At 48.5% G+C, this 15,559-nt stretch overlaps 1 protein-coding gene across 2 annotated transcripts in view; it reads left to right on the plus strand.

Moving 5' to 3' along the window:
- The first annotated feature begins 6,624 nt into the window (after positions 1–6,624).
- Positions 6,625–15,559, plus strand: part of Ptprg (protein tyrosine phosphatase receptor type G) — a 663,134-nt gene continuing 654,199 nt past the window's right edge. The window contains exon 1 of one of the 2 annotated variants that reach the window (XM_027389349.2): positions 6,625–6,955. In XM_027389349.2, coding sequence (XP_027245150.1) covers positions 6,871–6,955 — 85 coding nt within the window. In that variant the 5' untranslated portion in view covers positions 6,625–6,870. The remainder of the gene's footprint in view (positions 6,956–15,559) is intronic. The other variant, XM_027389348.2, reaches the window with a different exon arrangement.

The raw sequence follows: 15,559 nt of genomic DNA on the forward strand, positions 1-15,559 counted from the left end.
GCACTAGGGAGGTAGAGACAGGAGTAATATGGCTTGGCAGAGAGAGGAATATAAGGTGGAAAGAGACAGGTGCTCATGCCATTCAGTTTGAGGATTCGTAGAGACAGAATCGCCCCTTAGGTCTGACAATTCAGCAGAGGTAAGAACTAATGGCTGGCTGCTGTGCATCTATGATCTTTCACCATTAACCCCTATATCTGACTCTGGGTTTTTTGTTATTAAAACCAATTAGAATTGAGCTACAGAAATGTATCAGCTCCAGTGATTGAGAAATCCATAGTTTGCTATGGCTTCCAATGTAACTTAATTCAAGGACTCTAACAAAAATATCAGATGTCCCTTAGTCCCCCACCTCTTTTTTCTGCTGCCCTTTGTATGTCTGCTTTGATGCATGCTACCTGAGGCCTGCCCTGTAGCTTAAAGTTCAAGTTCGTCCTGTTTGACAAACCTAGGAGGAAGTTGGATGTGTGTACATGTTTATTTGTGTGTTCTTGAGTGTGTACATGTTTACGATGTGTATGTTCATGTGTGTACATGTTTATGTGTGTGCTCATGTGTGTACATGTTTATGTCTGTATTCATGTGTCTACATGGGTTTAGAAGCCAAGGGTCAATGTTGGGTCTTATTCCCTCAAATCATCCACCTGAGTTTTTGAAAGACTCTCACAGGGTCAGGGTTCATTCATTTGTCTAGGGACTGGCTGTCTAGGGAGACTCTGAGGCCCATGTCTTCACTTTCCCAGCACTAGGACTCCAAGTATTGTGCTGCCATGTCTGGTTTTGTTTTGTTTGTTTTTTTAATGTATATTATGTTTTTCCTGCATGTATGTCTGTGTACCACATGCATGTCTGGTGCCCATGGAGGCCAGAAGAAGCCATTGGATCCCTTGGAACTGGAGCCACAGATAGATGTGAGCAGCCACCTGGGTGTTGGGAATTAAACTGAGGTTCTCTGGAAGAGCAACCAGTGTTCTTAACCACTGAACCATCTCTCTAGCGCCCCCTGTCTGACTTTAAGTGGATGCTGGGTCTTCATACTTGTGTGGCAAGCACTATACCGACTGAGCTATCTTACCAGACCCAAGAAGAAAGTTTTTTGTTTTTTTGTTTTTTGTTTTGCTTTTTCTTTTTTGATATAGGGTGTCATGTAGTTCAAGCTGGCCTCAAACTTGCTACATTGTAGAGGCTGGCCTGCAAGTCATTATACTCTTGCTTCTGCCTCCTGAATACGAGTTATAGGTATGTGCCACCACACCTGGGTCCCCACAAGAATTCTGAACATAACTGGACGAACTGGAAATATAGGCAGTCAGGCCAGAGGGATGGAGTGCTCCTGTGGTCAAGATTAGAAGCCTGTCCTTCCTGAGCTGGTAGGTGGACATGTGGGTGTGGTGGTGGGGAAGGCATAGACTCACTAAAACCATCTGGGGTGTTTTGCACAAAGGAAAACTGGGGTGGTATTTCTAGAAGAAATGGAAGCTGAGCAGCTAGAAAATAAACAGATGTTCATTCTCTATCGCATTGCTGGGTGAACAGATAACAGTAATAGCTTACATTTATTAAATACTTATTAGGTATCCAGCACTGCTCTAAGTACTTTATGTATATTAATTCTGTTTAATCCTCTCAATTTAGGAGTAGATGCAGTTATTTCCCCTTGTTACACATGAGGAAGCCGAGGCATCAAGTGAGTACTCGGCCTGGCCTTATGCAAATATAAACAACATAAGAGACCGGCTAAACTGGCTTGACAGCTATTGCCCCTAACGGCTAGTCTGCATAGACAGATAGGCCCTGATTCAGGATAGTTTGATTTGTGATATATTGACCATGATAGAAAGGCAACCAGCATTCAGTAGAAACCACATTTCAAATTTTGAATTTTGACATGTGACCTTTTTTCTGTCTAGTGATCTGTCATATGATACTCAGTGGACATGCTGGGTACCTGCAGGTCGTGGGTGGCCAGTGGGTCACAAGGAGAAAACAGTGTACTTGTTACTAAGGCCTGTTCAATGCTTCAGTGTGTGCATTATGGTATTTCCTTTTGCTCTCCTTTCTTCATCGTCTTCCCCCTCCCTTCATTTTGTGAGACAAAATGTTGACACAAGCTAGGATCTTCTGGGAAGAGGAAAGATAACTGAGGAAGTTCCTCCATCAGATTGGCCTATAGGCAAGTCTGTGGGGGGCATTTTCCTGATTAACGACTGATGTGATAGGGCCCAGCTGACCTTGGGCAGTGCCGCCCCAGGGCAGGTGGTCCTATGTATGTAAAGAAAGGTAGCTGTGGAGAACAGTTCAGTAAGCAGCATCCTCTATGGCTTCGGCTTCAGTTCCTGCCTCCAGGTTCCTTCCTTGGCTTCCCACATCTAGAACTGATGGATTGTGATTTGTAAACTAAATAAACAATTTTCTTCCCCGAGTTGATTTCCTTCCTGTTTGTTTTTGTTTTGTTTTGAGACAGGGTTTCTCTGTGTAGTCTTGGCTGTTCTGGAAACCAGAGTGGCCTCAAACTCAGAGACCCTTTGCCTCCCAAGTACTGGGATTAAAGGTGTTTGCCACCATTGCCTGGCTCCAAGTTAGTTTTGAGCAGTGTTTTGTCACAGAAATCACACTAGAGTTAGGGTTTCACTATATAGCCTAGGTCAGTCTTGAATTTGTGATCTTCCTACTGCAGACTTTGGAGTACTGTGATTACTGGTGTGTGGCAGCAAACCAGGCTGATGTATATATGTCTATATGATGGGTTTATTGGGCTGTAAGACATTGTACAGTAAGGGACACTGGTATTCCTGCTAGGTCATAGAACCATGATGGTAGACAGAATTCTAATGTAGTCTCTAAGATGCCTGCCCTCTGATATGTAATATCTTCTTTATGAGAGTGAAACTTTTCATGTGCCCTCCTGGATAGTTACTCCCTTAGTAGGGTTGTACTGTAGTACAAAAGTGGTGGCATAGTCACCCCCAAGACATCTAGTCAAAACAGAAGGTTCCTTTACTGAGAAGCTACCAAGATTCTAGAGCTGCAGTTCTCAACCTGTGGGTTGTGACCCCCTCCCCCCTACCCCCCATAGTGGTCACATATTAGATATCATGCATATCAAATATTTACATTACTATTCGAAGCAGCAACAAAATTAGTTATGAAGTAGCAGTGAAATACTTTTATATTTGGGGGTCACCACAACATGAGGAACTGTATTAAAGGGTTGCAGTGTAAGGAAAGTTGAGAGCCACTGTTCCAGGGGGAACGTTAAATGAAAGTATCCCTTAGTTAACAGCCAGTAAGGGACAAGACTGCAGTCCTTCAGCCATTGGGGGCTGAGTTCTGTGTAGATGAGGTGCGAAGAGAACACCACCCCCCACCCCCCCACCCCCCCACCCCCGTTCCAGTAGTCAGCCTGGTTTACACCTTGGTTCAGCCCCAGGAAATGCCTGAGCTCTACCAACTCCCTTCCCCACACTGAAAGAAAGTAAGTTAAGTTTGTCCTGGGGGTGGTGGTGGTGGTGGTGGCATTTGCTGTCAGAGGTAATGGCTTTTTTTGTTCTTTGTAGTTTTTAAGGAGTCAGCATGGTGCCAAGTCCCTCCCTCCAGCTCTGCTCACTGCACTGTGCAGCTGCCATAACACCTGAGAGAGGGATGCTGTGCCATAGTCACCAAGTGGAAGCCCAGGTGTGTCGATAGGTAATTTTGTACAACTTAAAACAGGGGCTTGTGCCAGGTGGTGGTGGTGCACGCCTTTAATCCTATCACTTGGGAGGCAGAGGCAGGAGGATCTCTGTGAGTTCCAGACCAGCCTGGTCTACATAGTGAGTGCCAGGATAGGCTCCAAAGCTACACTGAGAAACCTTGTCTTGAAAAAACAAACAACAACAACAACAACAAAAAACAAGCAATTCACCATACATTTGATTGTAGAATGAAAATGAAAAGACACTTGTGTAATAGGCCAATGAATTTTTGTTGTAAACTTAAATTAAAAAAAAACTTTTTTTTTTTTATTTGAGAGGTCTTGCTATGAAGTTAGGCTAGCCTTGAATATGTGGTTTTCCTGTCTCAGCTTCCTGAGTGCTGGGATTACATAAGCATGTGTTAATGTGCTTGGCTAAAACTTTTGGATGTTTTGGGAGCCCATGGAGCTCGAGGTGTGCTTTTAATATTAATTTGTAGTAAACTTCAGCCTGGGGTCCCAGGACAGTTACCAGCCAGGACAGGCATCAAATGATGTTAGCACAGGACCCCCATACACTGTAAGGGCATGATCAGCCACTCTCCAAGCTGAACAAACTGGGGTACTGGAAGGGCTTCTTTGCAAGTCACACTTAATGTTTTCTCAATCCCCGCCCCCGCCCCCCAGTTTCCCCAGGTGAGGCAAACAGGCCGGCATGTCCTGTTCTCAGTATACAGAGCAGAGTGGGTGCGCAGTCCACCTGTTGAACCAGCAGTGTATAAAAAGAACTCAGCATTGCACAAAGGGCAGCTCCTATGACGTCTTTTCCACAGATAAAGCTCAGGTGAGGACGCTGGTCTCCGTGTGATTCAAGTCCTACCAACCGAGTGATGAAAACCAGAGCCTCCTGGAAGGCGGCAGTCATTTACACTAGGGTCATTTTAACCGATCTCATTCTCATTGGCACCCCTCCAACACGACTTCAACATAACTGATCATCACAAGCATTTCGGAGCTACTCTCGATTGCAATAAAGCGAGGAAAAACCAAATTCCAAAGCAAACAGACCGGTCTCGTCGCCCAGCCCAGTGAGGGAGTCCGACGGGTTTTGCTAAAGATAGAGCTGGGGGCGCTTCCCAGGAACTTCCTGACTTTTATTAGTTTGTCACCCCAAACCTAACTTTTCAGAGGTTTTTCTTTGGAAGTGTGGGTGGAAACTGCTTTCCTAGTTACTCCATGCCGCAGGCTCTCAGAACATCTGTATATTATTTGAAAACTGAAAGAACATCCGGTTGGGTTCTTCGGGTGGGTGTGGGACCCTGCCGCGGTGGGATGAAACAGCAAGGGGACACTTTAAAAACACAACCACATCGTTTTCAAAGACAGGCAGAAAAATTATGAAAAAAATACAAATTACGTTGGCTCAGTTACAAATTTGATTAAAAAAAGGCCTCCCCTACTTTTAGCACCGACGTAGGAGGATAAAATAGGCTGCTGGGAAGCCCAAGTGATAAAGATCTCAGTGAGAGCCAAGGGACAAAACTCATTACAGATAAGCCTAGTCCTTGCATTTCCCCCGGATGCCTCTCCTTGTAGTTTACTTAAACCGTGGCTTCTGGGGAAGCTGCCGGGAAACAAGTCCTGGCCCCGGGTGCTGCTTTTCCCTTGCCCCGGGTGAGAAGCGCACTTCACTCGCCCTCTGCCCAACCCCGCCAAGGTGCAGCCACCTTCTCCCCGGAGCCGAGAGCTGGGAAAACTCTGCTACAACCTCCGTGGCTCGGGGAAAGCGGGTGTAGGACTGGGGCTGGATTTTGCAAGCCCATCGACACCCCCGTCCCCCGCCCCATCTTCCAGCGGTAGACTCGGCCAATAGAAGCTTGGAAACGGGAAGAAAAAAACCCGTCAAATCTCAATGCAACCCGAGTGCAAAGGCCGCTGGGCTTTGTCTCCTAGCCTGGAATGCACCAGGAGTGGGACGCAGGGGGTGCAGGCACGGTCAAGGAGGTAAGGCCGTAAAGACTACCCCTCTCCATGAAAAAGGTAGTTGCCGGCCCCTCCTTCGCCCCCAGATTCCAATCGGGCCACCCTTTCCTCCTCCCTCAAGTCCCGAATCCACGAGCTACACCGTCAGCCTGGGATCTCTTCAAATCCGTGCAGAACGCTTCATCTTTAAGAGCTCGCAAATGGAGCAGAACCACGCTGACCCCAGGCAGCCGGTGTCTTCCCTGTCCTAGACGGAGCCACGGTTACTAGCTCCCCTAAACATACACCCACAGCCCCGGGCACGCCTGGAGACGCTAGTAGTGTAAGTCCTTGGAAGCAGGAGCTCAGTGCGGCCGCTTTAAGAGAGTGCAGCGCGCGCCCCCGCCGGCGGCAGCCTGGGGATGCGCGTCACCGCGCGCCCGTGCTCGCGCGCCCCCGCCGCTGCGCGCCCCCAGCTCGCTTGCTCGCTCGCTCGCCGGCTTTAAAGTCTCTGCCAGGATCCATGCTCACATGTTACTTCCTGTATGGAGGCATGGCCAGTTTCCAGCCCCGCGCTCACGGTTCCTCCCCAGCCTGTGCCGGAGCCACAACTTTCAGGAGCATGGACTGAAGGCGCTCTCGCCCCGGCGCCCCTCTGAGATCCTTTGTGTTTCTCTGCGCTCCTCCGGCCGTTTCTGTTCTGGGGGGCTCTGCGCTCCGCCCCGCCGCTTCCCTCCCTTTCCCCGCTCGCAGACATGCCTCCTTCCTTGCCGGGGCCCTGGAAGGAGCTGCGCGTCTGAAGCCCGGAGCCACCGTGCAGCGCACAGCCCGGCCGTCGCCCGCCTGTTCTCGGGCAGCGCTGCGCTGCCGACTCAACTTGGGGCTCTTCCGCTGCTCGCCGCCGCCACCCGCGGTCCCGGGCCCCGGGCGCTGCCGCCGTGCGCCTTCTCCTCGCCCTGCCCGATCGGCTGGATCGTGTCTGAACAGAAAACAGCCCTTCTCTTCCGAGAGGATCGTCCCTAGAGTGGCTTTGCATCCCCGGTCACTTTTTGAGGTTTTCCCGGGGGCGCTTGGCAGCATCTCGATTCCTGCGGGACCGGTCGCCGAGCGTGGGGGGCCCGTGTGGCGGGCGAGCCGAGAAAGCCTCCAGGCTTAGCGGAGCCTCGCTCGGAAGCAAGAACTTATTCAACAAGTTTACCCCCCTGCCTTTCTCTTTTCGATGTGCGTTTTCGGACATGCGGAGGTTACTGGAACCGTGTTGGTGGATTTTGTTCCTGAAAATCACCAGTTCTGTGCTCCATTATGTGGTGTGCTTCCCGGGTGAGTGAGGGCCGCCGATGGGACGCAGCTCCGGCCCGCGCGCGCGGGGTATGCGGAGTTGTCGCCGGGGCGCGGAGCTTGGGCGCCAGTCTAGGGACCGCGGAGAGGGTGAAGGGGGGCCGGGCTGCCGGGGAGGAAAGAGGGATCTGCTTCATTGGCTCCGGCAGTGGTCTAGGAGGCTGATAGTCGGGGAGGGCAGGAGCAGTGGCGGGCTGGGAAGGAGGATTGGGGACGCAGAGATCTGCTCTTACTGTAGCTTGGGAAGCTCGGAGCAGCTGGAGTCAGGGGGCGGCGGCGGCGGAGGGGGGCGGGGGGGCTTCTTTACTGATCCGGAGCCGATTCGGAGGGCTAGAGTTGCAGGGTGTCTGGGGAGACTGGCTGTGTGAAGGATGCTCTGTTGGTTTTAGTAATTTGGGGTGCTTTGGTTGCTCCGGCGGGGATGGAAGGAGCTCATAACGGTGGCCGGCTTTGCATCCCTCCGACCCTTTGTTGTGGGGGGGGCGGTGTTTGGGGATGGAAAGCGGAGGCTGGCTGCAGAGGAGTCAAGATATGAGGAGCAGCCCGCGTTCTGGTCGCAGGGGCCGGGGCCACCTCCTGTCAGCCTTGCTCCCGGCTGAGGTGCGGGCTACGCCTCAGTATCCGTGCTAGGCAGCTCCCTGGACGCGGGGGCCTGGGAGCCGCGGGAAGGCAGAGAGAGGGGATTTTGGTTAGATCGGTGCCTTTCGGTGCTCGCGGCCCCTTTTTGTACCACTCTCCCGGGCTGGACTGCTGGGGTCCAAGTGCAAGGGGCGGGTCGGCAGCTGGGTTGCTTTTGGCGTCCGATTTTTTGCTGTCTGGCGCGCCCTGTCTACCTTCATCTTTGCCCTTTTGCAGGCTGAGTGTGTCTGCAAGATTCAGACTCAGACCGGCTCCTTTTCTAGCCAGGTTAAGGCTGGAGCAATATTGGCCACTGGCGACAATCCTAAATCACTGCACGTAGCGGTGTGCAGCCTGGAGAACCTTCACTCCCAGCCTCCCACCCCCCCCAGCTTGGTGAGGGCAGAGGCCAGGCGCCTTCCTCTTCTCTTGCAGAGTACGAGGGCTGCTGCAGCTCCAAGCTGCCCAGATCCTTCTCTTGGGGGTGAAGGCCATGTCCACTGTCCTGACTGGGGGAAAGAGGTGGGAGAGGACGCGATTTGCTTTTCTTTCCTAGATCTCATAAGGACAGAACACCCAGTTTTTCTGCTTTCTCATCCGCCGGTTCTGGGATATTTGGAGGCGGCAGTTATTCTAATCAAGAAAAAGATACGTGTCCCAGTGTTTCCGCTTTCCGTGGTTAATAGCCGCTTGTGCTTCGGCTGCCAGAGCGCGGGGTTTTGGTGCAGCGGGTACCCCCAACCCCGTCTTGCACCCAGAGGCCAGGCAAGAGGACCCTCGCTGCCCCCAGGGACCTGCTCTAAGGTGACAGCTAGTAGTAGTCTCATCTTAGCAGGTTCGAGGGTGGTTTCGAGGGGCAGAGGGTGAAACACTGCGGGCTCTTCGGCTTCCTTTTCTGCGAGCATCCTCCGGTCTCCGGAGCTGTTAACCTAACACCGTCCAGGATTGCTCACAGTGTGTCGTGCCTACTCACTTGGAGGTCCTGGTTTTGTATGACTGGGGTCCTACCTCTATGGAAGTAGACCCTGGAGAGCATCTCCTTTGAGACCCAGCAAGCACTTCTCTCCCTTAGAGACCATTAAGCAGCGTTTGTTTTTATCACTGCCCCTGACTAGATTTTTTTTTTTTTTTGGCAGAGACTTGCCAGCCGAGTGCGCTCGAGTGCACTTGGGGTCCAGACTAGTAAGGGTCACTTTTTAATAGGGGCGGTGGGAGGCAGCCTTGCAAACAAATTTTCCATTCCGTTTCTGGCTAACCCCTCCGGGCTGTAGCCAGTGTTTCTACAATGTTTTTCTTCCTTCTGGTGTCTGAGGAGGCTCGCAGCCGAGTATGGGACCGCTAAGGATGCTGCCTTGTCGAGGCTTGAACCATTTCGTCCCTGTCCAGGCTTCGAGGCATCTAGCCCTTACCCCCTCACCCATAAGCTGAGGGGCGTTTGTAAGAGGCATAGGGAAGACAGGTTTTGGTGTCGGGCAAAGTAAAACCAGCCCTGGAAGATGCTGGTTTCAGGTTTTCTGAGGGCGGTGAGGTGCTGCTGGACCTCAGGGGGCGCCCCAGAGCCACCCGTCAAGCTCCTGCCTCCACTAGACTGGCTCAGCCACCTGCACACACCAAGGGGTAGGGGCACACGCGTCCAGGTGTCCAGGCTGGGGGGTCTGCGACATCTGGCGCTAGGCGGTACCCACAGCTCGATGCTGCCACCCGTGGTAGGCTGGAAAACCCTTGGGGACCATTCGCTTTGGGACCCAGTACTTCTTGCTGCCATAGCTTCGGAAATGTTTAACGTTTGTCTTGGGGTAAATTTTAGCGTTTGGTTTTCGTCAGGGTCCTCCTTGTGAATTCTTAACTGAAATCTCGTGTTGGTTATTTTTGTTCGTTTGTTGTCTAGAATTCCACCAACTTTTCAGCTGCATGTGAGCTCCCAGCTCGTGTTCAGAACTGAGTTGCTGTGGTTTAGGGAGGCCTTTGGAAGTAGCTAGGGCTTGGGTGTTTTCCAGCGGTCGGAAACAGGGTTATTGCTCTTAACAGCGTGGCGAGTGTGGGATCCCTGCCACAGCTGGTGCTACAAACACTGCCTCCAGAGTGCTGAGGGAAGGCTTATCAAACATGACAGTGGGCATTTTGCGTTTTTTCTAATTCTGAAACCAGAATATCATGAGACGATGTAGTGGATTCTTAGATATCTCCTCCGAATCCTCAACAATTGTCAATGTTTTAATTTAGATCCCAACTTCTTCAACACACTATTGTGGGCATGGGGGAGCAAGTCTTACCTAGCTCGGGCAGGCCTCTAACCTGAGCTGGGCTGAGGTTGGCCCTGAATCCCTGATCCTCCTACCTTCAGGAGTGCTGGGGTTATAGGCACGGTGTCCACAATAAGCTTTAAATACAATTGTGAGTGTTGTTGATTTGAATACGCTGGGAACTGAATCACCTGTGACAGAATGTAAACTATATTATTGGAAAGGGTTAACTTTTGTCTCCCACACAATATCTGTTTTGTGCTATTTAGCTGTTCATACGGACTGGTAAAAAAAATCTTTTTTTTTTTTCTTTTGGCCGTCAGTAATTCTCTTTGATTCTGATGTCCTCCTTGTGTTGTGATGACATTACATCTAGCAGGTTGCAGTGAGAGAACAGTAGGAGCTTGATGGCTCTTGTCCTGGATTTGTCAGCATTGGGTGATTGACATTGGGTGAGTGAATCCTGGCTGGATTCTGACATATTCTGACATATGTGAGTTGGGCATTTCAGTGGCTATCCCTGGAACCTCCTCAGGCAGAAGCTGGGTAGAGTTTGGAAGTCTTCAATCTTCTTCTGAGAAGCTAGGTGAGATCTGAAAGGTTTTTCACTCCCAAGTATTTGTTGTAAGGAAGAAGACTGTTACCTAGTCTGCACACTGAGTCCTCTTGACACGATTACAGAATCCAGTCTTCCTTTTCTGCTTCCAGACATTGCTTATGTCAAGGACTGCTGAAGTGAGAACCCAAATACAAACAGGCATAAATACATGAAGGCATTCCCGCATCTTTCTAAAATAGAGCAAGTTCCCACCTTGAGAAGGGGGGATTTAGTAGAAGGGCTTTGAATAGCACTTCTACATTGTCTACATTGTCTACATTGAAGCAGAGACGATGTTGCTTAAATGAAGCTGTCCAAGAAGTATTAATGTTTTCTGCTGTAAGAAAAAGCAAATGCAAAACAGAAAACAATAACCATAAAACAAAACAAAACCCCTCAGATTTAACATTTCTGTTCTCCCCCTCAGTTTAACATTTCTATTCTCACTCCTAAGTTTCCATTAAAATCACCTGTACCCATCAATTCACTGTTGAAAGGAATGTCAGTGCCATACGGAGCCCTGTACTGCCTCTTGTCCTGCTCTTATTTTCCTGCCACCATTTGTAACCACAGAAGCAATCTGACATCTAGCAGAGCCTTCCCTGGGCAGGAAAGGCCATGAAGCCAAGCAGGTGAGCTGGCCTGTAACATACCTTCTGTGGTAAAAAGTGCCTTCGGTGGCTTTTAGTCGGTGCTTCTGCTCAGTGTTTTAATGGTAGCTTGTGGGGCTATGTAATGCAAGGTGCAGATGACAGGCATGCAGATGATCAACACTTTCATCACGAACCATACCTCTTATGTTTATGACTTGGAGCTTTATGGGAAGAACTAAGGGTATCAAAGTTCCATCTACAGTGGTGATATCTTTGAGTCAGCCTGTGGTCTGCCTTTGCTCTGGATGCTGAGTGGTCATGAGTAGCCCTGGGATTCAGTGTATCTGTGCAGGGGAGTAAAAGCCACGCATTTCTAGTAATACAGTGAAGCTAAGGAAGAAGTTCCCTGTGCTCAGTCCCCCACTGCACTTGATCTAGGGCAAGGTAGAGGCAGGGACTCAGGGGTGAAGCCATTTCTCAGCAGGCTGGAGTCAGGCGTTGGTCACTGACTTGGCTCAGCATGAAGTGGGCACGTTTTAGACCACCGTCAGCTACTCTCGATCTGCAGGAAGTATTGGCAGGATGAGAGATGACAGGCCTCCAGTTCCCAGGCTGAGCAATGAGAGCAACCATCTTGCCTGCTGAGAACTTCATAGGAAGCCGTGACGGGTCTCTCTGCCCTCAGAAGCAAGTGTCCCTTTGTGGAAATATTACCTGTTACCACCTTCACTGTGGCTTTGGGTTCGATCCCTAGCACTGATAAAAGAAATCTAAAAAAGATGAGTGTATTTCAAATTCCATATTTATTGTAACCCCCGCCCCTATTTTTGAATTCTTTGGTTCCAAATTCTCAGGACTAGGCAAGTATTAATCTCTTTAAAAGATAAGTATCTTGTACAAGATTAGATGAATTACACATTGAGAAAAGACCTTGGTGGGCTGGTAATGCAGTTCAGCTGGTCCAAGGCTTGCCTAGCATGAAAGAAGCGCTTGCATAAACTGGGTGGTGGCACCTGGGAGGTGGAGGTGAGGAGGCGGCATCGGAAATTCAAGGTCATCTGCAATTATTATAGAAATGTTAAAGCTGCCCTATCCAAAATAGACTGTGTGTGTGTGTGTGTGTGTGTGTGTGTGTGTGTGTGTGTGTGTGTGTGTGTTTGTGTGTATGATGATGAGAACATGTAACAGATCGATGGTTTACTCATTCTGTGAAAAGAACTCTTTGCTTTCTTTCTTTTTTTTCTTTTTCTTTTTTTTTTTTTTTGAAACATGGTCTCACTGTATAGTTTTCACTGCCCTGGAACTTGCATGTAGACCTGGATGGCCACACACTCACAAAGGTCCACTTGCCTCTGCCTCGCACCACAGTGCCTAGTTGTGAAAAGGGTTCTTAGCTTTCTCTGTGTTGGCTGTAAAGTACAGCGTTAAGTAGCTAGAGCAAGTCCTTTAGGGACACCCAGGCTTGGAGGGGCCATTTTACTTGGTATCATTTGTAGCAAAATATTTGGTGTTTGACAGAAAAAAAAAAGTTTTGTTGTAAGATGTCTCCAAACCTGTGCAGGTGTGAGGGTTTTTTTTTTTTTTTTTTTTTTTTTTTTTTTTTTTTTTTTTTGCCAATTGCACTTGATAGGGCTAATATTAAAAATATTAAGGAATGCTTCTTGGAGGAATAAGGAAGAATGCCTGCTGATCACTGTCTGTGTTCTCTTTTGGAACTAGGTTATGACTTCTGTTCTTGGGGTGAGGTGTAGGAGGCAACTCACATTGCTCTAGAACTTTTATTTCTGTCAATCATTTAGTGAAAGCTACTGTACTATTTAACAGCACATAGCAAGGGAGAACTTTTAGGAGCCTAGAGCTAGCTAATGATTTATTTTTATTGTTGTTGTCATTATTATTATTCCCTAAACTAGGTTGTCATTGAGCGTTGTATAGGAATATAGAGAAGTAAGTAGGAATTTGGCTTGTAGAGCCAACCTGCCTCTGCTATTGGTAGCTGTGGTACTGTAGACAAGTTACTTCCCTTTTCTGGGCCTCATTCTTCCCTCCGCATTTGTGAAGAGGAATCGTGCCAGTTTTAGGTCTTTATACAGTGTGAGGGGGAAAGTGCTCAAGGATCTAGTGCAGTGTGTGGTAAATAGTAACTCAGTAAATTAACCATTTTTCTTTATGTACATGAAAGTGTTTGGCTAGGGGTATGTGGAAAGAGGGAACTGGCCCAGGGAAGGATGACTGTTTAGTAACATGCTTGTCTTTGATAAGAAAATGTACAATGGGTTTCTATTTGGGCTTTGTTGTCAGAGGTTGAGGAGGCAGGGAAGCACGGAGGGCATGCCCTACAAGGGTTGGAAGCCTAGCTGCATTTTACCTGTTGAAGGCTGCATGGTCTTTGTCGGTTCTGTGTTCTCAACTTCCTGTGTTTGCTGTGGACCTGAGTTATCAATCTTCCTGATCCCTAGGTACAAGGTGTGGCTTGGTCAGATACTCTGAGGGGTAGGTGTGAGTGTGTGTGTGTGTGTGTGTGTATGAGTATCTGTGTGTGTGGATTTGTGCATGAGTGTGTGTAAATGTGAGTGTATGAGTGTGTGTGTGTGTGTGTTTGTGTGTGTGTGTATGTGTGTGGTGTGTGCAGGACAAATATTGATGTTGAATGTCTTCCTTAATTATTCTCTACCTTATATTTTGAGACTGGGTCTCTCATCAAAGGTGGAGCTCACCTGTTTGGCTAGACTGGCTGACAAACCCCAGAGATTCTCCTGAGTTGTCCTCTCTAGGGTTGGAAATACTGTGGGCAGGCTTTAGTGTGGATGCTGGGGACCCTGCTAGAGTGTCAGACAGACATACCACCATCTGAACCATTGTGCCAGTCCTTCCATGAGCTCTTAGCAAGTATTTCTGTGCCATTGGACTTCATGGTAGCTGATGAAATGCTCTTGCACTGTGGTTGTCTTTTGGGCTTTAGTGAGATGTACTAAGGGGGATCCAGCAGTGGTATTGGGTAGTAGTTCTCCTTTGCACCTGTGTTATACTTTGCCCCGCCCACATCAAAGTCTCTGTTTCACAGACTTGGACTTGCAGCATGTGCAGGAGACACCATGCCAGCCATAGCTCCTGCCCTCTTGTCCTAGTTCTGAAGGCTCAAGTCAGCATAGCACGGTGCTTTCCTGGCCAAAAAACAAAGTGTGATTTTTAAGCTACTCAGTTGAGCTATTTTGGGGGAGTAGCAAAATGACACAGTTGGCTGCTGAAATCTAACTAAAAAAGAAGAAATGAAAGCATAGTTCATGGAATATGTAACACTTCCTCAGAGAAAATAGGACAAGCGCTCTTATTTTGGGCCTGTGATACTATGTTGCTGACGAGCAGAGAAGCAGGTTGCTGGATCGGGCAGTGGGTATATATACTTTTGAGGAATTCCTATCAGTTACTGTGTGAATCGAAGAGCTCTCTGGCTTCTCATGCTATGGCTGCCGCCTAAAGTCTACACAGCACATTAAAAGAAGATAAGTACATTTGTCTGGCTGAATTTGGATAAAGGACACAGCCCTTAGCATTTTACTAGGCATAGAAGCCAAGAGTCCAGATGAGCAAGGAAATATAGTTTTTCTAACATTGTCTTTTCTAACTTAAAACAGTCATTTATTTATTTAGTTAGTTTCTGTGTGTTTGTGAGTGGTGTGTGCTCACGTGTGTGTGCAGACGCATGTGGAGGCAGAGGCCACCCTTTGGTGTGCTGCTCCTTAGGAATCATCTCCCTTGTTTCTTTAGACAAGGTCTCTCTTTAGCTGCAGCTCACCTACTAGAGAAGGCCAGGGAGCCTCTGGGATCCGCCTGTCTTCACCTCCCTTGGAACACCATGAACATCTGCACATCTTGTTCACTTGAATTCTGAAGATCAGACTCAGGTCTTGTAGCACTTCACCAACTGAGCCATGCCCCCCCAGTCTCCCCAGATAGTTAGTCTTTAACCTTTTCAAGAATTGTCAAGGAGAGGCCTAGCCCTTTTTTTTTTTTTTTTTTTTTTTTTTTTTTTTTTTTTTTTTTTTTTTTTTTTTTTTTTTTTTGTAACTTAGGAGCCATTTGGGGCTTTGACTGTTGTAGCTTTTCATTATCCTCTGTATCATAGCCTGCAGGTTCTGTCTGAATCACCCAGCTCTGGAGGAACAGGGCTGAGGGAGATAACTGAACTTGGCAGGAGATAGTGTGGGTTCTGGATTTTTTTTCTTCCAGAGTGTAAAACTAGCTTTAAAGGAGCCTACTTACCAGCTGTGACATCTTAGTTAAGACCTCCACTTTCACTTTCTTTTTCTAACTTTCTTTCCTTTCTTTTTTGGGTGGGGTGGAGATGGCGTCTCATGTAGCCCAAGATGGCCTTGAACTTGCAGTGTAGGTGAAGATGACCTTCAACTCCTGGTCTTCTTTCTCGATCTCCTAGTGCTGGGATTATGGGCATGTGAGTGGTGCTGGGGGTTAAGTCCAGGGCTGCCTTCAAGCGGGCATTCAGTCAGCTAAGCCACATCCCCAGCCCAGACTT

Source organism: Cricetulus griseus (genome assembly GCF_003668045.3).
Source record: "Cricetulus griseus strain 17A/GY chromosome 1 unlocalized genomic scaffold, alternate assembly CriGri-PICRH-1.0 chr1_1, whole genome shotgun sequence".
NCBI classification, from domain to species: domain Eukaryota; kingdom Metazoa; phylum Chordata; class Mammalia; order Rodentia; family Cricetidae; genus Cricetulus; species Cricetulus griseus.